At 43.0% G+C, this 22960-nt stretch overlaps 2 protein-coding genes across 6 annotated transcripts; both read left to right on the top strand.

Annotated features, from left to right (window-relative positions):
• The first annotated feature begins 39 nt into the window (after positions 1-39).
• mgarpb (mitochondria localized glutamic acid rich protein b) lies at positions 40-8474 on the top strand. 2 transcript variants are annotated; one of them, XM_088302846.1, is made up of 6 exons: positions 42-227; positions 3398-3495; positions 3944-4016; positions 4852-5163; positions 6896-7690; positions 8029-8474. In XM_088302846.1, the coding sequence occupies exons 1-6, from the start codon at positions 155-157 to the stop codon at positions 8064-8066; spliced, it is 1389 nt and encodes a 462-aa protein (XP_088158972.1). In that variant the 5' UTR covers positions 42-154; the 3' UTR covers positions 8067-8474. The 2 variants fall into 2 exon arrangements, with proteins under 2 accessions (XP_088158973.1, XP_088158972.1); XM_088302847.1 differs by lacking the exon at positions 4852-5163 and having other exon boundaries at positions 40-227.
• A 1225-nt stretch (positions 8475-9699) lies between these two features.
• Positions 9700-22960, top strand: LOC148332725 (ETS-related transcription factor Elf-2-like). Of its 4 annotated transcripts, none has more exons than XM_088303428.1 (11): positions 9700-10025; positions 12563-12709; positions 14897-15067; positions 15172-15412; positions 19700-19813; positions 20261-20452; positions 20931-21014; positions 21090-21282; positions 21364-21759; positions 22048-22222; positions 22400-22960. In XM_088303428.1, the coding sequence occupies exons 3-11, from the start codon at positions 14993-14995 to the stop codon at positions 22934-22936; spliced, it is 2007 nt and encodes a 668-aa protein (XP_088159554.1). In that variant the 5' UTR covers positions 9700-10025; positions 12563-12709; positions 14897-14992; the 3' UTR covers positions 22937-22960. The 4 variants fall into 4 exon arrangements, with proteins under 4 accessions (XP_088159554.1, XP_088159552.1, XP_088159553.1 ...); XM_088303426.1 differs by having other exon boundaries at positions 21087-21282; XM_088303427.1 differs by lacking the exon at positions 12563-12709 and having other exon boundaries at positions 21087-21282.

Here is a 22960-nt window from a genome sequence, read left to right as displayed (position 1 = left end):
TTTTTTTTTTTTTTTTTTCAGCGTGTTGTGACGTCTTCTCCATCAACAGTGAGAGAGCCCGGACTGTGTGTATGTGAGAGAGAGAGGCTCAAAAGAAAGTCTAAAAAGCCTCCGACTCAAACGTTTGGCTGTCAGTCGCTGCTAATTGAACAAAATGTTCTGTCGACGGGTTTGCCAGAGACTCGGCCCGGTGGCTCAAAGGGTCTTCACGCCGACATTTCGAAAAGGTGAGTCAGATTCATGTTTAAGTGACTTTTTACGTCATCCAAATGTGAGGTCAGACTTGTTGCTTTCTCGCGTGTTCAACGTGTGGGGAAATCTTTGAACTGTGTTGATGTTTTTTTTCGGCAGTTAATTAACTTTTTCCATTTGGGTTTTTTGGTTGCAAATGTATTCCTCAATTTAATTATCGACTTGATAATATAGACGTAGTAGAAATGCAGTATGTAGCTTTGAAAATGTCCTGCGCAAAGAACACTCTGTCCTGTACGCTGGATTTCAAATCTCAATGCAAATAGAATGCACATTTTAACTTACCCTTTTAAAGAATAAAAGTTGCATTTGGGTTTGGCTTGTCATTGGAGGCAACATTAGAAGATGAATTTAAACTTTCATCAAGTTGGCTATAACAACGTTCACCTGCTTGCACATGGAATGAGTCCCAACACTAAAGCTCCGTCAAAAAAATCTTTACTGTATTTTCATGTTCACTCTTTGTTAATGTAGTTTTTCAGTTCTCAGTCGTTGTAAATATTGTCTTTAACTGGCTCTTGTTAGATAATACGATTAACAATGAACGTCAACATAAAATGCAGATATTAGACTGTCGCGTAAGAATGTTGGCATGATTGCATGCAAACGGCCTCTGTGCATGCGACGTGACGAGGATTTAGGGCTTTTATTTTCACAGTGCTTTGTCTTTTCACGCGTCCTTGCCTGGATCATCATTTACTCTGGGGTTTGAGCATGTGGAATTCAGCCGAAGGGAAAACTGCTTTGACTGCTACGAGTTTGCAATTTCCTGTATTAAGCCCTCCTGTGGGTGCATGGCGACCAGTCCAGGGCGCACCCCTCCAGTCAGCTGGGATTAGCCCCCGGCTGTCCTGGGATAAGCACTAGAAAGTGGAGGGAGGAATAAAGTTCTGACTTTGGCACCAGTAAAACTTTCATCATTAAGCAGTAATATTATTATTAGTCAGAAAAGTGGAGCGTGGGTGGGGGGGGCTGACACTATCATATACAGCTGTGCACCTTCTCCATGGTGACATCTGGCACGCGTGTCAAGAGAGCACATGGTGACTCTCCTCCGCACATGTCCCTCCTGCCTCAGGTGCCATCTTGTCTGCTTTCATCTGGCATGCATGTTCATTTTAACAGGCTTGGACCTTGCAAGCGAGCTTAACTGATTACCTTTATAAATAACTTGTACTTGGCCTTTCAAGGTGTTGCAGCGTCATGGTGTTAGAGCGGGGAGGGGGGAGGACGATACTGCATCCGTGGCTCAGCATTCAAAACAAGACGGTTTGTTTTGGTTTTTTGGTTTTAGACATGTCCACGCTGATATTTTGTCAGGGAGCAACCTTGCCAGGAGAATTTCCTTTTTTCTTTTTTTTTATCTATTTTTGCCAAGATGCTATGGAATACATATCACTGTGCTTCATTATTTTATATATTAAACTAAATAACCACATTTTTTATTTAGGAGCGGTAAAGGTTCTAGCCTATTTCACAAATTACACAGCAGTTTTAACTCCTCTGCACTTTAAGCAATTTTTTTTTATTTACATTGTACATTATCAAGTAGAGAAGTGGAACTTTGTGGCATGCAAGACTTGAACAAATATGTGAGATAATGAATTTAAGGCCTGGTGACGCTGCTAAATTGACTGAGGCAATAATGATAGCGTCATATCACACCAGTTGTCCCAACTTTCGATCCAGAAGCCAATTGTTAAGGAAGCCAAGTGAGCACGTTTCTTACACAAGAAGCAGGTCAAAAATGCACACAGAGTAAATCTTCTGTATTCTGGTTTCTTTTCCAAAAGGGTTTTTGAACAGGGAAGTCAACCCAGAAAGATTCTATCTTGGTGTTGTATTTTTAGGTGAGAGTTTTTATCCAATCAGAATTTAGCTAGCTCGTGTTGCCAGGCAGATTTCATGATACCAGTAGCACGCACTATTTTCCGAGGCCTTCCGATACAATCGTGCGGGTGTCTGTTCTGTCTCAAGGGGGCTTTTACAGGTGATTGACAGTTGCGATAGCCAATCAGATCACGAGTTGATGACAGCAAGGCCTTCTCGCTGGCCTTACGTTGAAGGTGATGAACGCAGCTTGTGATTGGATACTCACTCGTGAGGGGGCAGCGCTATGCGGAATCAACACCCGAAAGTGTTAACTGGCGACCGTTTGAAAATCTGAACTATATTCTTGATTTTTTTTAAACCACAATGGCCGAAGGAGGAAAACGTGTGGATTTAATTGCAGATACACTTGCGAGGCCATTTTCAATACGGACCTTTCGAGAGAAGCTAGCTCGTCCAACACTCACTGAGTGTTCGTGTCTTTCTGTTCATTATTTCTCCAGCTGAGGCGTCATAAATGATCTCAGTATGAGGGGGATTGATTCAAGTCGTCACTGAAGGCCTCCGTATGAAATGCGCGGCTCGCCACTTTTATTTTCTAACCAACGCCTGGTCACACGCAATTGCACCAGATGTTGATCCGTCCATCCCAATCCTCCAAGACTTAAACTGACTTTACTGTCCGATACCGTTGTCGGAGAATCTCCCGGAGCTGACGTAGTGTTTATACATCGGTTGTGCAGCATGTGTTTGAATGCACGTATCCGCGCTGGCCGAAGAATGTTTGTGTGTGAGCCGTAGATGAGATTAAAGTGGTTTTATTTCTGGCCTCCTCTGCATGCACCCCTGGCAATCCTCTAAACACCGACAAATCTTCACGAGCAACCGAAGGCCACTCTCACCCGTCCTCGGCTGCAACAATAGCTCATTAAGAAGCTTTTCGCAGCTCCGTCTTCGGCGTTGTCTTGGGAGACAATTTGATAACTTGAAGTCAAATCCCTTGACTCCGTTTTTTGATAAACGAGCTTGAATTGCGTGTGTGGTCTGCCGGATATTTAATTTAGGGGATTGTTTGGTGTTTACCTTGGCGGTTGCAAGATCTTTCCATCTCCTTGGCTCCAAATGAGCAGGGCCACATTGCGTAACAGGATTTAAGAATGGGGACACGTTGATGCAATCGTAGTGCCTTTGACCTTTGCGACACGACGCTCGTCACTTTGGATTTTTTTTTCACCCTCCCAAATATTTCATTAACATTGTAATAAAGCTTATTAGCGCATTGAATTCATGTGTGTACTTTGCTCCCGATCCGCAGCGCCGGTGCGGCACATGGCTTTCGGGGTTCCGGGTGGTTCCACAAACACGACGTACTTTGTTTTGTGTGGCGGAGGCCTCACTGCTGCAGTCGTCTACGTAAGTATTGCTGGTTTTCGCCTCTTTAGAGGACAATGGGAAGAATATGAGTTAGGCACTGTATTTAGTTCAATTGGACTTTTTTTTTCACCTACAAGAACCTAAATGAAGTCTGTGTGTGTGATTTCCAAGTTGTGCTATAATAAACATTTTATTTCGATACAAAAGCTATCAATTACCCTAATCCAGTGCTTCTCAAATAGTGGGGCGGGCCCTCCTGGGGTGGGGGGATGCTGAGGGGGGGGGCGCATGTGACCCTGGGGAACATGCTTTTTTTCCGCTGTACTCCAATAAAGTGTAATTGCACCTCCACTCCAGTAGTTGGCAGTGTCTTAAATTAAGACACACAAGCATTCACTCGCTTGTCCTCACGCTTCTGTGAACCCAACACGTGTTTTTGATCATTTGTTGTCTGCAACACTTGAACGGCATTTTCTCTGTTCCTCAGGCCTACAAAACGGTCCTTGGTGATAGCGAGCGCTACGAGGAGAGACTCGCCAACATGGGCTCCGCGGCAAAGGGTCAGCCAGCATTCCCAATACCACACACTTCCCGCCCAACCTCTGCCATACACAACGAGAGGACACAGCGTACTAGATGAGTTGATTTTGTTTTTGGCGGCTCCACCTAAATAAACATGCTGGAATAATCACCCTCAATAGCGTGTCCGTTCCAATTAGTGTCTTGAGATTAATTACGCTTGTTTCGGGCGCAGAGCAACTGAACAATCTGTAATAGGAAATAAGAAGTTTAATAAGAAGCGCAGCCAGGATGTGTTTCATTTACTTATTTATTTATTTTTTTAAAATCACAAATACAGCTCATAGCGCTTATCATTGAACTTATGTAGACAGCCGCATATCGTCAAGAAAATCCTACGGGATATAAAATGCACGTAAACGGTCTGTCTGTCAAGCTCGTTTGGCGTGGTAATTATCTCGCCATGAAGCTGGTGCTTGATTTGAATTCCAAGCGGTCCACAGGTTTCTAAAGGTGACATGATGAGATTAAAAGTGATCCGTTTGACGGGTAATACTGTTCTGGAGGTTGAGCGCGACGTCATCGGTTGGATCTTTTAAGAGCTTTAACACCCACATTCTTCAATTGTCACTTCAAGTTGATCTTAACGGGTGTTCAAGGTTTCTTTGTTGAAATATTGTGAATTATTATACATTCTACTCACCAAAATTGTTGGCCATCCCGTTTGTGGTTAATTGGTGTCAGCCTTGATTTTTGGGTTATGATTGTGTCACAGGGCAGAACTTTTTGGGACGGTTTTAAATACACACTCAAACTGAGTGTCATCAACATTTCCAACTGGATGAAACAAAATAATTCTATTCTTCATCTTTGAAGCCGAAACGTCCTCATCTGAGACGGTGAATGTGGCAGCTGAACCCGCCCCCGTCGAGGAGCCGGAGGTGCCTGCCGAAGTGGTCACAGAATCTGTCGCTGAACCTGCGGAGCCCGTAGCAAAGAGCACAGGCGAGCCCGTCGTCGAGAGCGCAACACCTGAAGAAGATGTCGCTGTGGTTTCGGAGCTCATTACCACCGACGGTGAAGCCAAGCCAATTGCTGTGGAAGAAGTTCCCCCCCTAGTGGCCGAAGCTGTTCCTGCCCCTGCGGAAGCCACGGAGGAGACCCCAGCAGAGGCGCCAGCGAGTGCTGGTACACCAGTAGTCCATGAGGCCCTCCTTCCTAACCCCCCCGTTGAGGCAGAGACTGTTCCTTGTGTGGATATGTCAGCGTAAAACGACGATGCCTTCAGTGTTTGCTTCGAGTGGACGGCTACAAGTTCAGTGTGCACGCTTCCACCTCTTGATTCCCACAAAAAGAACCCATGAACCCCAACATAGATTAAAGGAAAAAAAACAGAAGCACTAACTATGACTTCCATTTATTAATGAAAACCACTTTGGGGTCCAACGGTCTCATTTTTTGGAGACTTAAGATGTTGGTTGAGATTTAGACATTGCTCTAAACTTCGGAGTGTTTATAAACGATTGTTTGTCTTTTTGGGTCGGTACAGAAATTTAGCATGGGAGATTAGAGCGAGACCCAAACTGTAGAGTATTTCTGATTTCTTCTAATTAAGTGTCATTAAAGGGGATGTCAACTCGAAAAATATTTTTTCAAGAAAATGTTAATGCCGGCCCACACGGCATTCTGATTGATATTGCGTTTGTGGAATATGAGTTAAGCACTAAAATCCACCCGTTTTTCAACATCTCAGGGGGCGGCCATTTTGCCACTTGTTGTCGACTAATAATGACATCACGGTTGCACCGGGCCCAGCTAATGACCAATCATGGCTCAGCTTCAGAAAACAGGTGAGTTGTGATTGGTCGTTACCTGCGCCCTGAGCAAAGGTGATGCCCGTTTCAGTTGACAGCAGCGACAAAATGGCCGTCCTCTGAGATGGATAAAAATGGACGGAATTTGCTTCTTAACTCATATTCCACAAACACAAGTGTTTCGACTCGTGAAGGAATATGGAAAATGTTATTGCAAATAATTTTTGGGAGTTGACTTCCCCTTTAAAAATATGTCAGTCCCGCACCAACTTGTTACTTAAACGGGTGCTTGACTGTAAGATTTGGTCAGCCGTCTTATTTTTTAGCGACCAAATTTGATCAGTTTCTGCTCAATAAATTCCCATTTAGTCCCTTTACCCCCTCGCCAGTCTGTGTCTGCTTAGGTTCTATCTTGTCAATATGCTCGAAGTGGTAGTCTGTGTGCTTTCTTTATGAATCGTCTCCTTTTAGTGACCTTCCCATTCTATTTTGTTTCGTCAAATGCATTCATTATTTGTGAGACAAAGTCGGAAATGTGCATTCTTATTTGACTTTTTTTTTTTCTTACTCAAAATCTATCTCCCAGATTCAGGAAATTTGTAATGCAATGCAACCACAATTATACAATACAATACAATCGCACTTTTATAAGGACTTTGTCCCATGTTCATGCTCCTATGCAATGAACTTACATAATATTTAAATCTTGAGTTTTTTTTTTTTTTTATCTCCAAGAGATGCCTGCATGAGTTCACTTCTTCAATGACTTTTTAACGTGAATTAATTTTCTGGAGAAATTCAAGCGTTACCCATGAAAGCAAATCTTAGATTTAGTCCCATATAGTAAAAATGCACGATTACATTTCCGCAGCATGAATGGCTTCGATCTGAAAATTTCACATTGCAGGTCGCAAAACATCTGCTGTCTTGATGAAATGAATTGTTGCATGAAAATGAGTATCATGCCATTTTTGCTCTGTGACAGTAAAATAGGCACCAGTAAAAACAAATGTCTAAAAAGATCTGTTAGTGTATGGATGTAAAAACGTATCATGTGACCCAGTTTTTAACTTCAACTTTGAAGTGGTTCATTTTCTATCCTTCAGAGGCCGTGCCAGCTCTTCTTACAGCTGTAAAAATCCTGACGGGCTCCACCGTTGAAATTGCAGCAGCTTCCGTTGGGGAGTCCAGTTTGGTGAGAGCTGTCCGTCAAATAGAAGACGATGGAAAGGGTTTGGACTCTGTGTTGCAAGTCACACAAGCTGAAGCTCTTGAGGGAACCGAAGATCTTGCGGGGAAAGAATCTTCACGTGAAACGCTTGTTGTCACTAATGAAGAGGAGCCGGACCCTGCTGAGGTGGTCAGTTGTGATGAGGAAGCTGTTACGGAAGAAAGAGTGTCGACAGAAGAGATAAAAGCGGACGCCTCCTCTCCATCTACTGAAGAAGAAGATGAAGTGCCTTCTGAGGAAGTTGCAAATTCGGGCCCCACAGAAGAGAACGCGGGAGAGATGCATGCTGAAGATCAGAATCCAGATTCAGTGGAGAACATCACACCTGAAGAAGCTGCACCATCAGCGGAGGCAAGCAACACTGCTGAAGCTCCAGTGGATGAAGAGCTGCCGGTAGCTGAGACAATTGTAGAGGATGCTGCTGAAGCTGATCCTCCAGAAGAGGAAACAGTCGCTGCCTTAGAAGAGGAAGGTATCACTCAGGCTCCAGAAGCTGACACTGAGTCAGAACCGGAGGTGCTTTCAGCTGCGGAACCAGAGTCCGACTGCCGCGATGACTCCCTGGCGCAGGTGTCCATGCCTCTTGCTGATCAGCCATCTGAAGTCCTCGAAGATACTGGAAATACGATGAATGAAATCAGCGAAGCAGCTTCACCTGTCGAAACACCAGGTAAGCAAATGCTTTTGGGCGGCCATTTTGTTTTTTTAGTGTGATGCTAAAGTTGCTCAATTTCCAAATAGGTTTCTTTATAGGCCTAAGTGGAAACGATAAATAACATTTAAATAAAAGCCAACATTTAGGAGCCCTTAGAATGTTTTACAATGTCCAGAATTGATCCACCCTTGACTTTTTTTTTTTGCAGTTGTACTCCATTTGTCATTTAGATAGATTTACAATCAAGTTAAACTTGCTAAATTATACGTTGTTAGACCTTTTCACTCTTGTCCTCCCTGACAGTCCTGTCAGTGGAGTATGCAATAAATTTATTCTTTTTTTTTTCGTTACAGGTCCAGAGGAAGTAGTGGTGATGAAAAGCCAGTCATGAACTGACAGTGTGCCTTTCACATCGCTCTTCAAACTTTCAGTCAAATCTTTGCGACCACAGAAACACAAGCTAAGCAATTTCGATTTTTATTTTTCAAATGTGTCCTTTGGAGTTGTTCGAAGATCCCAACGTCTATAATCAATACTGTAAGTTGATGTTTGACCTGATTATTTTATTTTTAGTGCTATCTTGTGTCCACTAGATGTCACTGTTGCAGCTGAAAACTTTAAACTGGCAGTGCCGTGTTGTCATTAACATTTATGTCGCAAAATCTGTATCATATTTTAGATTTCGATCAGGACTACACCCTTACAATGTTTTTGGTTTCTAACCAAGTACATTAATGATCTTTTATATATATGTATATATGTATGTATATATATATATATATATATATATATATATATATATATATATATATATATATATATATATATATATATATATATTAAACTGAATTACAGGCAGCATTATATATTTTTGAATGACCTTTAGTTATTAAGATGCTAATGTGAGTGTTGTACAGAAAAGAAATTCACTTTTATTAGAAAAGATACACACATACATCAAACTAAACGAATACTATTATTTATAAAGCTGTTACAGGTCATCTGCTCATTAATGCAGTATTCACATGCAAATTGTTGTTATTGTATTTAGACATAGTTCAATAACTATTATGATATTGTGTCGAGTCAACCATAAATCCAATTGAGGTGTAGATGAAAAGAATTGTTGTTAATTGTACTGTTTTGAGTACCGACAATAACGAGTTCAATCATTGTGATGAGTAAATAAGATGTCATTGTATGCTAACCTAGAAATTGGACAAATAAACCATTGGAAATCATTTCATCCTTTAGTTTCTTTTTGACACTCAATGTAAAGATGAGTTGTTCTTAGAGAAACACTGGGTAGACACAAAATTTGTTGGACAATTTGATCTAGTTGTAAAGTACAAAGGGCCACAGATGGTAACCAGGTCCAAAGTGACTGATAGCTGACGTTTTGCCGCCTGGAGCCGGGCTTGGAGGTGGCGATCATTGGTTGGGCAACGTCTCCTGGATACCTTCCTCGTGAGGCGTTCTGGGCACACCTGCCTGGGAGGAAGCCCCGGAAGACTCAGGACATGCTGGAGAGACTATGCCTGCCGGCTGGCCAAGGTGCTTCTTGGCATTACCCTGAAATAGCTGGATGAAGTGGCTGGGGCATGGACAGTTTGAGTATCAAAGTGAAAGCAAATAAAAGAATGGCGAGCAGGATGGACACATTCATTTTTAATGAGTATGATATTAACGCGGTTAATCAGGTGGCACAATGAAAAACAAATCACTTTGAGTTTCCTTCTATTAGCCTTGGTGCTTACTGAGAAGTTAAAAGCCCAACTAAGGGTAATATTTTGCTCCCGCCTTTTAATCAAAAGCTCAACTCAAACGTACTTCAACGTGCATGTAGTCTATTTATGTAGAAAGTACAAAGATATATTTTTTTCAAATAAAGTAGAATTAAAAACATCAAGTAAAGTCCAAATACTCCTTCCCACAACTGGTCGTTATAATTAGAAAAAAATGTCAACAGCCAAGCAAACGTGGTGGGATGATCTTGCAGTGTGACGTCACTCTTGTATATTTGCCTGAACAAACCGAGTCGATGAACTGTCTGAGAGGTTCAGCATCGGCTCAAATAGCCACGCAGCTGATTCATTGCGAGTTTATTTGTCGCGCCTTCCCACACTGGACGCGTTTTAAATGGAGCTTGTTCCCTTCCTCGTTTTCTTGGCTCGGGACTGCCAAAGCTAACCGGGACTCGGACGAGTCCACAAACAAACGAGCCACTCGACACACGAGCTCACTACCTGCGCAACGTCGATCCCAAACGCTGATCGGTGAACGTGTTTCGCTGCGTGGAAATTCAAGTTCTCTTCCCACACAAGAGTGGCAAAAAGGGGAGATATTAACAGTAAGTGGGCTGTCTTATCATTCCTCACTTTTAACCACGTGATTTCTTTGATCGTTCTTTTGACAGCTCGGTGTTATTAGGAGGCTAACATTGCTAGCTAACGTTAGCCAGCCATGTTTATATCAAATGTTCTCGTTTTTCTTTTTTACGACACATTCAATTGATGTCTAGTTACCATTAAGCGTCAATTTAATCGGCAACTTGGCTTACATAAATTTAGAAAAATGGTAGAAGTACTGGTTAGCAGTATTTTATCAACACTGATGACGATATCCTGCCCACCACGACCCCTTTAAATGCTATGTTCCACTTTTATTTGTGACAAATGACAAGCAGGTCAAAGGCTTAGTCGACTTTAAAGTCGTTGCTGTTATTCGTTGAAATCAGAGCGATGATGTCACCTGCAGACCAAAAGCAAGCAAATCATACACGTCATATCCCAAAGATCCGAAATAATGCCGCTTTCAGTGCCTTTAAAATGAGATGCAAGCAGTCTTTGATGCTTGATCAATGTTATGATCTCGAGCCTTTCATGTGGTGATTGTCGCTATGTTACTGTTCTATGCTGCAACTGTCCATTTTGGTTGCTGTAAAATTCAGTGTTTTCTTTTTTTAAAGATGGTTTGTAACATTTAATAGAATCCTGCCTTCCTTTGTCACTGCGCTCGTCACCATGATAAGAGGGAAGAAGTGGATGGAAGTGTTGAGTTTCAGTTGGGGTTTGCATGGTGTGGAGGGTCAAAAGAGTGAAGTGATGTCTGATTTGTGGTAAATGATCGACTCCTCTTTCACGCAACCAGGATATTGTGCTATACTGTTCGATTATGCCTTGTAGGCTTCTGCTCAGTTGTTGTTTCTTCTTCTGAATGTGGATGTGTTGATTGATTCTGTGTTTTTTTGTTTTTCAGCAATAAAATTAAAATAAAACATTTTTAAAATTATAATAAAAAATTAGCCTATAACTAATTTGTGCATATAGTGCAAATGAAAAAAAAACATGATAAAGCACCATCATTCTCTCTGCCGACTTCAACAACTGCAAAACCGCTGTCTTTAAACTCCGTATAGCTTCGAGACTGTGACTTCTAACGTGTTTCCGTGTTGCTATTAGCTAACGAGGTACGATATGGCCACGACCATTTTATTGAATTCGCGATTCAGAGGATTTGCTGACTCAATTATTGAATCGTGAGCGAAAGTATTGCGATGCATTGATGAATCAATATTTTCACCCAACCCCACTTCGAAGCTTGTTTTTGGCATGTGAGAGGAAGTAGCTGGACAAAACCGACACAAGCCCAAAAACGACATGCAAACTCCCCATGGGGAGGCCAGACTCCAAATTCAAACCCCCAACTACAGATCTATGCGACACATGTTCTAAACAAGCCGCCTATCATCAAAACCAAAATTTCTTTTTCACCTTTTGTTAGAAAGGAACAATTGCTTTAAATATAATTCTTGAGATAAACATGCAGTATTCATGTCCTCTTGTGATTGCCGGGCAACTAGTCCAGGATGTAGTCTTGTCTGCTTGCTAGGATAAGATCCCCTCTCCCTCTGACAAGGGATAGAATATGGTAATACAGTCTATGACACACAATTCAAAACTATCTCAAATTCATTGCCTTGTAATATTCACATACATATTTGTAGGACAACTATTACGTACGCATACATTTAAATTTTATAAGTTTGTCGTCCACATTCTCCAGATCAAAATGAAACAATTCTTTGCGGTTCAGGTTCCTGGTGGAGCCCTAGGTTGGTATTCGTGTCATTTTTTTAAACACTTTGACTTTTGACTTTCGACTGGAAATCACAAACTTACAAGGGTTCACGTCTGCGTTAAATTGTGTGATGTTTCACATTTCAACACGACAACTTTCTCAAGTTGTAACGTGTTTTAGTGCGTGAATATTAAAAATGACTTCATTTTGTTCTGCCGATTGTGGAGGACAAGTTTAATCAGGTTTTAATATGATGACTTCTCCCGTTTTAACATATAAGGTAACCTGTGAAATTTCAGAGTTTTTTTTGTCTGGTGTGGCAGCAATACACTTCTGTAAACACTAATTGTAACATTAAATATTAATTTTCCTCATCGTATATCCAGAAAACAGTCCATTGACAATAAATGGTGTGTTGACAAGGTGATTTAATGCAGTTTAAGGGTGTCGCTAATTTCTGGGAGCAGTATATTTACGCCATATGTTAGATTAGTCCGTAAAAATAATCTTTTGTGCTGAATGAAGGGACATGAAAATGTCCATGTTGTAAAATTGCTGCATGGCGACGTTAGCTAGGCCATTTCCGAATATGTACAGTAGCAGGTAGGTGGCTGAGGTCAAACTTGTATTTGCTGTCTGTGTCATCATTGTATGTCTGTGAGCATTGGACGAGGGGACAGGGCAGGGCGTTGTGTCTTTGCCAGCTGACCGAGTAACTCGCAACAAAAGGGCTGTTGTTGAAAAATCATGTGACTGTGTTACTACTGTGTGTGTGTTGGTTCCACCCCTGTCATGTGATGAGGGCAGGGCCATAGGGAGTTGTGAGCTGCTCCTTCCACAACCACATGAACACGGCATAGGCAAAGTGAAGAGATGGAGGCATGTGTGGTGGACGCAGGAAGGTTTGGAAAGTCGAAGGAGGGAGAGTATACAGAGGATGTCTTCGTCTGTTTTGTAAGTACAAGTACATATGATGACTTTTCAGTTTTTCTTGTAAACATGATATCGTCCTGCGAGCGAGGACACCCCTAGACTGTAGCCTTCTTGAACGAGAACCAAATTAATCTTAAAGAATTGGTATATTGCCGTAAAGCTAGATTTGCCTTAATGGTACATGTACAGGTAACGTAGAGATGAGAGCCTCTCTGGACTTGTTTAATAATATTTTCAAGTGAAAATGAGCAAGAAGAAAATGTAGGAATGAATTTATTTGTTTGCCGGCAAGTTTCTAATTAAAGAACTAAAAAAAACTTGAAGCTCTCTGTTTGAGCTGAGAAATGAGGTATGGAGCATTGTGTTTGCAGTTGTCTAGCAGGTTCTATGATTCCTGAATAAATGCAACCTGCAAGTCCAGCCTGAATTACTGGTCTCTTAGCCATGTGTTTGTTTTGCGTGTACCTGAGCTCTGAAAGTTTAATATTCCATATAATAAGGATGTTAGCATCTACCACTAGGTCTTGAAACTTTCAACAGAACGGTGGATTTAGAAAAGGTAACCGCTGCCCCGTGGCCGTTGGCTGTGATGTCACTGACTGTTGTATTTGATGTTTCGTCACCGCTCTTACAATGTTTCGCTCATCAACTGCTGTTGGGACCTTTGGCCGACCTGTTTGACGTTTGTTGCTCAGTGCCGCAGTGCTTTCGTTCTTTTCCACAACATTCCAAGTTGTTGCTTTTGTTAGTAGGCTCAATGTATGTGCAGGAGGTCTGATCGATTTGCCTCTTTCTCTCACCTTCCTGATACTTTGCTTTACTCTCAAAGACAGCTTTGTTCCCTTTTTTAAATAGGTGGAGGCGCACACGTAATGAGTTTTAATTCCGACACCATCAACATGATTTTGGATGTGAATGCTCTCCGATCAAAGCCAAGAGTCTGCACTGAAAGTGCATCTTGAGCCTTTCATTTCAATTCTTTGATTTTCAATCCATTGTGGTGATGTCGACAGCTGGATGGCCATGTCCAAATATTTGTGGAAATTAGGGCTGCACTGCAATAGCTTAAAAAAATGTCCTTATCACGATAACGGCCCGTGTCATATGCGTATCGCAAACACGTGGGTTAAGTTTCATCTGGAAATGTATGCTTTGATGTGATTTGACCAGTAAGACGCAACCTTGAACGGACATTGCCATCTGATTGGTCAATAGTATCTCGGGTCATAACTACAAAACTCAACCACGAAACTTTAAAAAATATATTTATAATAGCAAGTTATTACAATGAGTTTGCTAAGAATACATTGAGACTACTTATTTTGACGTATGAAATATTTGAGAATAAAAAATGTCCTTTCCTTAGGTCCTCGTTAAATATCGCCAATAATATCGATATCGCAAAGTTCCACACCTGTATTGCCTGTTTTTCCAATATCGTGCTGCCCTCATATATGTGTAGTGATTGTACGGTAAAGAGAACCATATTTCCCAAAACCGCTACTTGATATGATATTTTTGTTGATCATTACTGCACAAACAAGGACAATTGGTGCCATGTCTAATTGAAATAACATGAACATTGTATATTTATTTGGTTCATTTGTACCATTTGTTGTTAAAGCCCACACGATGGTGCGTACTGTAAAAGGCATTTAGGGCCCTGTGGGTCTTTCCACTGTTGCCATGGTTCCAGTTCGCCCTGCATTGATCTACAATTGGACACTGTCATTACGTTTACATGCAGTCAATATTTGGGTTCTGGTCAAAATTCCGATTTCTGAGTCTTTCGGAATAACACATATTCGGGTTGTTGCACGCGTTTACAAGGCTTTTAAAAACCCGAGTCCTGACAATATTCTGCTTGTTACTCATTCACTGCCAGTCCAGGTGAAAAAAAAATGTACTTTTGGCTTCTACAGCCGTCAATGGCAGCGAATGAGTTAAAAGGTTTATTGACTGCATGTAAACGTTGTCTGTCTGTTTTGGGGGCTAACGAGCGCAGTTTTACTGTAACAGCACACAGGCACTTACTGCAGGAAAAAGCCAAAAGGAAGGAAACTCCCGCATGCCTTGAATTGTGTCATGCTGCAGTTTGATGATCTTGGCTACTCTAGATAACGCTTGTGTTTCGCCAAAGCACACTTGCTCATTTTAGTGATTTAATTCCATTCCATGCGTGTTGTTTGAGATGTCGTCTCTTTCCAGGGCTTACCTTTCACTGCCACGGTGGAAGCCACCAAGCGCAGGTGCTGTGGGGTGGAGTCACAGGCTGTGACTGCCAATCACAGAGGAGCATGAGTCATGACCTCAGTGGTACTGGTTGACAATAGTGGGACAGTGGTGGAGTACGTCACCGCTGTGGAAGACCCACAGCAGGTTGGTTGAGGGAAAACGCACAAAAAACAAAAATACGCAAAACAACAACTTGCTCACGATCTCACAATATTTTTGACCATCTTGCTTGCTCCGTATCCCGGCAGGATGGTGAGTTTGACGTGGAACTTGAGATGGAGGGTGAAGTGGAGGGCGAGTGTGAAGTCGAAGACGTTGAGGATGGAAGAGAAGTTGAGAACTACTCAACGGTCATTGTGGAGGAGCTTCCTGGTGCCAACTTATCTGAGGAGCCCGGTTACTCAGCCCAGGTGGTGGTGTACGACGGCGAAGCGTACATAATGCAGGAAGTGAGCAACGAGCAGGATGTGGCGACCGAAAGGGAGGCAGGTGAGACATCACTTCGTCTCTATTTGGTAGAATTTGCCTTTAAATTCACCACTGATGGTACTTGCCATACCATTTGAACGTATGTCTCTATTATTGTGACATATGAATGTAAAAAATATAATATGACTCAGTTTTGATAGATCCTCTGAGAAAGGTATAACTATAACGTAGTTCAATTTCTTACAACTGGTCTCAGGCCTTACTAAATCTGGATTTAGACTACAAAGGCCACGTGGCACAAGTCACATTTGCTCCCAAATCTCACAATCCTGTCATGTGCTGCAGTTGGATTTTTTGCCAAATGTGATGCATGCTGCAATTTGTATGTAGCAGTCATTTTACTTCTACTCAAGAAATCTTCAAATTGATTTCTATGAAAACAATGTGATTCTAACTTTAGGTCTGAGACGTTCTTGGTCAATCCATCACATTTCTCCGTAGCTCCTTTAGCAAGGCAGTGGTTGTCTTGGATGTATGTTTGAGGTCGTTACTTTGAAATAATGGCCTGTGGCCCAGCTTTAAAAAAAAAAAAAAAAAAAAAAAATAAGAAAAGGGAACAATCATGATTCCCTCAATGAACTGATCATCAATGAATGTGTCCTAAATTATTTCTGAGGCAGCAGCAAATGTACAGTGTTACACAAAGCTGTACAACGACTACTGAACCAAAGTGACATTTTGTCAGTGTTGACCGATGAAAAGATTACAAACAAAAAAAATGATACTAAATTACAAGTTTCCGTTCGTCTAATGTTACTTGAACACACACAGTAAGTGCATATTTGAAGCATTTGATTTATTTACTCCCATTCATCACAGATACGTACTGCCATCTTGTGGACAAGGTACCCCTTCTGTTTTTTTTTTCAAACCATAGTTATTACACATTAATTCAGTGCACTTGTCACGAGTATATATGGTAGTTGCAGCGTAGTTTTGAAAAGTTGTCTCAATTACTGCTCCTCACAGGAGAGTCACTCTGTTTGGGCCTTTCTGTGTGCAGCCTGCATGTTGTGTGTGAATTTACGTGGGTTCTCTCCTGATACGGAGCCTTTTCCATAAGTCTGCAAACGTGTTAGGTCCAGGGTAGAAATGTGACAAACTCAGTTTTGCTTTTGATGAGAGATCTGCCTCTCATCCCAAGCCAGCGAGGATAGACTCGAGCTCTCTGTAACTGTGAATGTGATAAGCAGTGTAAAAAAATGGATACAAGTCTTACATTCCAAATTATTTCTCAACTTTAATGTTATTGTTTGTGACCACTTGATGTTATTAAATGTTTCTTTTTCTAATTTCTACAGAAGTATTTTCAAATAGTTATATTTTGGAGTTGGGATATAGATTCCAAGTAAAATGAGAAATGCAGGAGAGAACATGAAATTGTGTTTCGTGTTTGTTGTCTGCTGCAACTTTCCTGTGTAAACTTTGCATGCTCTCACTGAGCGTGCATCGGTTTTCTTCTGTTACTTTGGCTCCCTCCCACGTTCCAAAAACATGCATTTTAGGTTCCTTCAAGACTCTAAATTGTTTGTAGGGGTGAAGGTGAGCATGAATTGGTATTTGTCGCATACTGAGTATAATGACACTAAAGGGCAAAAATATTTGGGCTTTAGCACTGAGGAGGGACATGGGTTGAATCCCGCTGCTGATGTAAAAAAGATTTACTTGCTTTACGAGAGATGCTAGTTTCCGTTCTGACGACTGTTGAGCAAAGCACCCCCACCACTAGTTCCACAGATGCAGCAGCGTTTGTTGCATGTAATGTAATATAATAAATAAATGATACAATATAAATAATATAATACTATAATATGGATGATAATAAATGGTTTGTGTTTGGACAAATTATTTTATTCATTTGTAAGAATACAGCCAAATTGTAAAACAAAAGAAAAATACTTACGAAACGGTGTCATTAGTTTTGCAAAAAAAAATAATAATTTTGAAAGCGCATCTTTTAAACGATGGGGTTAAAAAGCGTCCTCACTGCAGCTCGAGTTGACGTCTTCACGCGAGTAGCGAAGGCAACGGAAGGATTTCCTGTGTCGGGCGCGGAAGAATACACCAGTGGTTTGAATTCGACGATTTCCTCCAAGCGGCGGAGTGATTTGAGATAGTTGCTTCCCGTACAATTCAGTGAGAAGTCAATGTGAATCTTCAGCAAGGGGAAACATGGCGACTTCGCAACGTGACGGGCACGCAAACCAGCTTGATCTACTCATTAGAGCCGGTAATATATTGCTACGGGCCGTCAACCTAGTCGGAGAGTTTCCGTAATGCACGCCCCGCGTTAACCTAGACCGCGGTCGCTCACTCGGCAGAGTAGGCTGCTGGAGTAATGGAGGACTATCAGGAAGTGATCACCTTGGTAGCAACCTGCGCTGCTCTGCTAACGTTCCGCGAGTTGTTTAAACCTGTTTAGAGGGGGAAACGGACACAGAGAACACCGGTCCGCATGTTTAGCCACGAGTCTGCATTATGACTATTTTGCATGGGGCACCATCCCGTTCAGACACAAAGTGTTGTAGATTAACGGGTGTCGGAACGGCTCTGGAAAACCAGGAAGTGCAAAACTGTTGTCTTTCCTACGTCTTTGCCACGCTGTCTGGCTGGAGAAGAACATGTGGCTTTAGTTTTACAAGTTGAAATTCGCCACATTACCGCATATGTTGCTTTTTCAACTCCGATGACCAGTCATGTTTTGTTTTTTTATTGCTCATGACTGTTGAAGAGTACATTTGTTGCGATAATGCAGTGCAATGTAAATGTCCCCCCCCCCGCCATTACGTTCCACACTGATTGGAATTTGGTCGTTTGATCACAATTGCATGTTTCATGAGACGTGCAACGGCGTTTTTTAATTTTCAATGTTGAATGTAATGTTTCTATTGTTTCCGTTATCGTGTTGTGCAGCCTGTGATCGCAGCGTGGGGCGGCCTCCCTCTCGCTTTCCTCCCTTCAGTCGGTGTGAAGCGCGGCTTCAAGTCTTTGATGTCACCGATCAAATATTTTGGTGTTATCACGAGTGTGGGAATTTTTTTTTTAAGTGTTTAGTAAGAACGCAACGTCACAACCGTCTCGTTAATCGATATTGTCCTCGTTTTTAGTCCTATTTCGATGGCGGAAGCGTTGTTTGAAAGGAGGAGGTGTTCGTATTTTGATCGACAGGCCTCCGACCAAATAGCGTTCGCCTTTGTTGGGTACGTCATTGGCGACGCAGTTTTGACGTCACTGTGGGCGGGTCTAGAGCTGAGGCGTTATCCAATGGATGGAGCTGTGCCTGTTGAGTGACAGCAGGGTTTGTACGCTTATTTGAAGAGAAGTGGAGGGAAAGGTTTCGGAGTGTAAACACGGAAGTCCTTTGTAGCTCTACTTTTTTATTCAACTTGGGCAAAATGTAAAAAAAAACTGGCGCCCATACGAATTATATAATTTGTTTGAAATGTTTCAGTTAGTAATAGCTTACAACTTTGCACGATTTTAATCTTATGACACAAACAGCCCCGGTGTTTAAAGCTTGCTGTTGAATGAATTAGGTCAGCAACATTGTGCTGCAACTTCTTGGGCACTCTCAATTTAAGAATTTACAGCATGTTTGTAGTCTACTTTGCATACTGTGGACACCTCCAATCATGTCCTGTGCAGGACGAATGAGTGCGTCAATCTAAAGATAGCCCCGATGCAGTCCCTATTGCTTCAGTGCAATTGCCAAACATGGAGCGTGGATAGTGACAGGTCTCGTGTTTCTCACCATTGATTGACAACAGCAGGTGCTCTTGATTTCTCTCTTGATTTCTTCTCAGGAGCGCAGACACGCTCACAACCGATGTCATTTCTTTAGGCAATTGTTTATTAATGGCCTGTCGTCACTGTCAAGAAAAAAAATATGACTGATATGTATTTTCCGTGGCAGTTTTTTAAAGGAAATGCTGGAACACAACATGCGTGTTTGCTCTTTTTATCCCTCATGTCACCAATTCATTTATTTTAGAAAGACTTGCAGTTTTTTCATTTCACAGTTAATCCCAAAACATAAGCAATTTAACATCACTGACGCCGCAAATGCATTCTTAGAGCCTGTGAGGGGTAAAACTAAAAAATAAGGATAGCAAGCCATCAAGTCACACCGCATTTGCCTACAAAAGCAACAAATCTATCTCTAGGGGGCGCCATTTAATAATTGATGGTGTCTTAAGTATTCTAGTCCAGCCTTACTTTTCAGCAGCAAGCTCACGCATGTGAATATTTCCCATTAATTTTGTTGAGGAATTGTTTTTGTTTTTCCAGTCGAGGCGTCTGTCCACGGCACAAATGTGCACTGTTCTGACAAGACCATCGAGGCTGCAGAGGCTCTGCTTCACATGGACTCACCATGCAGTGTCAGAGAAGACTGCAGTCCAGGTACGCTAACAAATATTGGGGGTCTTTTTTTTTTTTTGCCATCTAGATACATCAAAGTTAGTAGTTTAATTTTCAGCAATATTCTTAGCTATTATGTCAAAGCTCTTCAGTGTCACCTTTGGAGAAGTCATAGCAGTTTACGGTAAACACGGGGTCCTTTGTATGCAACAGTACCGACAAGTTTCGTGGTCAAGAACAATGTGCAAGGAACTAGTTTGCGCAGTGGTGTAAGAATACGCCGTCACACGGCACAAGAAGGCACACACACACTATTGCCGTACCAGCTGTTTTTCCCCCTATCAATATGATGGGTTTGTTTTGCATACAAATACTTTTTACTTAATTTGACCCCTAAGTAATTGTAACATCAGCCAACTCTCGCATCTCATATATTCATTCCGCCTTCCCGTCGTCGCTGTCTATAAGCTTTCATCCCTTCGTGTGTAGCAACCCCTGAGTTCCTCCATGCCGCCATGCGTCCGGACATCGCAGGGACCGAAGTTGAGATATCGACGGAAGACTGTTGCGATGATGATGAAGACGAAGACGATGACGATGAAGACGATGACGAAGATATAGGCACGTTGATGGAGACACCAGAGGCGGAACAGGACCATGAGCCTGTCAGGAAGAGGAGAGGTAGATGAAAACAATTCTTTTCACACTGCCAATCAAAGCAATGAAACAATTAATCTCAAACATACTCTTAGAGGTGTGTCATGTTACCTTTAAAAAAAAACACCAAGGGCACCACAATCATTTTGTTCACTGTAACCAAAAAGTACCCAAATAGCACCATCTAGTGGTCTTGCATGGGCTGGATTTAAACTCAAGATCATTCTTTTCGCACTCGATTCCTCCTTAAACAGCCTCGCAACCGATATGCACACAAATCTCCTCCGCATTACTCTCTTCAAGTTGTCACTACTGGTTGATTATTTTCGTGCAACTAAAACAGCTGCACGTGCGAGTTGTTCCATGTGTCTTGTGACCGTTAACGCAGCCAAATTGGATAGGTGTCATTAATGATGTGCACAGCATTGGGCACTTGAATTTCTAGTGTAAGTCACCCATCAAACTCTTAAAATGAAAATGACGGCAATTTTTTTTTTTCTAGCTGGACGGAAGCTAAAAACGCATCAGTCCTATTCTAACGGCTCAGTCGATCTCGGTCTCAGGAAGAAATCGAGAGAAGGCAAAGGTAATGTATTGCGTCGATCAAAGTGACGTGCGAGCGAGGCCCAGATGAACGTTTGACTGACTTGATGTCCAGCAGGAAGCACCATCTACTTATGGGAGTTCCTGTTGGACCTCCTGCAGGACAAGAACACGTGTCCGAGGTACATTAAGTGGACCCAGAGGGAGAAGGGCATCTTCAAGCTGGTGGACTCCAAAGCCGTGTCAAAGCTATGGGGAAAACACAAGAACAAGCCAGACATGAACTATGAGACCATGGGACGGGCGCTAAGGTGAGGACGCTGTCCAGTTGATGCGAGCCGCACCTCAAATGTGCTTACATTTTTTTCAACACAAATGGTTTCCTTTTCTAGATATTACTACCAGCGTGGCATCCTCGCCAAAGTCGAGGGCCAGCGTCTGGTTTATCAGTTTAAAGAGATGCCAAAAAACCTGGTGATAATTGACGACGACAAGACGGAAATGTCTGTCGCCGAAGTGCCGATGCGCTCTGAGACGACGGCGTCCTATCAGCGCATGCTGCAGCCACCGGACGTCATGCTGAAGGGTTCCCAGCTGTCCTTCAGGAAGACCTCCGACGCGTCCTACCGAAAGCCCAACATCCTGCGTGGCGGCAACAGAGCCACCGTGGCTCAACCTCCTGTCGCCACGGGCAACCAGACCGTCGGTGCATCAAGGACGGCGACCGCCGCGGGAGACGGGAGCCAGATTTCACAAGCGGCTGTCCTTTCGAGCCCTTCCGGGCCCAGGTGAGAACTTGAGTGCAGGAACGACGCCGCAAGTTTGACAGATTTGATTGAACAATTTATTTTTGTTTTGAAGAAGGAAAAACATCAGTGTTCATTTGCTTTTCCTAACCTCTTCAAAACAATAATTGGGGCCACACCCCCAAAAAAAAAAACCAGCAAAGTACCCCCTTAAAAAAGTTGCCGTTTGTTTGAATAGTGTAGATGCCCATGAAATGACTCCACCATTGACAATTCCCAGAAGTTTGCAGTTCTAGCATCAAACCTACGCTCCTCCTTAATATTTCCCAGGACGGTGCGAGTCGCCATGCAGGTGCCGGTCGTTATGACATCCTTGGGCCAGAAGATCTCAACCGTTGCCATGCAGCCGCCGGCAATCCGGTCGGGGGCAGCTGGCCACACCACCCTCCTGTCCACCGCTTCTGCTATCGGGACTGCCGCTGGAGCTGCCAACTCTCAACAGAAGGTGTGTTGACCTCCACAAGGGAATTTTCTTCTACCTCATAAATGCTTGTGACGTGAGATGCACAAAGTAACTCTTCCTGGCATTAACAGGATGTCTTTCAAAACAAGCAATTTAGTATTAGCTGCCAATTTTCCACAAAATGACCCTGAGGTTAAATGTTTAATTTGTTGACTGTAGGTTGTGATCCAGACCATCCCCACCATGGTCCCTGCCACAGCGGAGAATGGCGAGAAGATCACCGTCCAGCTGGCCAAGATCATCACCATCCCGGCTCACCAGTTAGCTCAGTGTCAGCTGCAGACCCCCACGGCCGCCGGCAAGTCCGGCATCAGCCTCCTCGGAAGCCCCCTAACGGTGCAGACCTTGGCCCCGGTCGGCGTGGCCTCGGGAGCGCAGGTGATGAGACTGTCCGTGCCGGCGCAGCAACAGTCTACGGCGGCGCAGTCGGGGAGCGTGGCGGGCGCGGTCACGGTGGCGCCGAGCGGCGGGGCCACCGCGACGCCGCCTTGCGTGATCGGCGGCCTTTTTAACGGCTCCGAGCTGGTGGTGGGAGGGGACGAGCTCAACGCTGCCGGCGTGCGAGTGCGAGCGCTGCCGCTACCCGTCACGGTCGCCGTGCCGCAGAATAAAGGGAACGTCAAAAGCGTCGCGGCGGACGCGCTCATCAAACTTGAGCCCCCTGAGATGGTCAAGACGGAAGAGCCAGAGTGTTGAGATCCACCGATTCAGTTTTTTTTT

The sequence above is a fragment of the Idiotropiscis lumnitzeri genome, chromosome 8, assembly GCF_059441095.1.
Source record: "Idiotropiscis lumnitzeri isolate Australia: NSW breed Sydney's pygmy pipehorse chromosome 8, RoL_Ilum_1.0, whole genome shotgun sequence".
Lineage (NCBI taxonomy): Eukaryota > Metazoa > Chordata > Actinopteri > Syngnathiformes > Syngnathidae > Idiotropiscis > Idiotropiscis lumnitzeri.
The sequence above is the reverse complement of the archived record's forward strand: the minus strand, read 5'-3'. Positions and strand labels throughout refer to the sequence as shown.

Coding starts and splice junctions, on each gene's coding strand:
- mgarpb (XM_088302846.1), top strand. CDS start 155: ATGTTCTGTCGACGGGTTTGCCAGAGACTCGGCCCGGTGGCTCAAAGG. Junction 3,496..3,943: donor TCACTGCTGCAGTCGTCTAC/GTAAGTATTGCT, acceptor TCTGTTCCTCAG/GCCTACAAAACGGTCCTTGG. Junction 7,691..8,028: donor TTCACCTGTCGAAACACCAG/GTAAGCAAATGC, acceptor TTTTCGTTACAG/GTCCAGAGGAAGTAGTGGTG.
- LOC148332725 (XM_088303427.1), top strand. CDS start 14,993: ATGACCTCAGTGGTACTGGTTGACAATAGTGGGACAGTGGTGGAGTAC. Junction 20,453..20,930: donor GCCTGTCAGGAAGAGGAGAG/GTAGATGAAAAC, acceptor TTTTTTTTCTAG/CTGGACGGAAGCTAAAAACG. Junction 21,760..22,047: donor TCGAGCCCTTCCGGGCCCAG/GTGAGAACTTGA, acceptor AATATTTCCCAG/GACGGTGCGAGTCGCCATGC.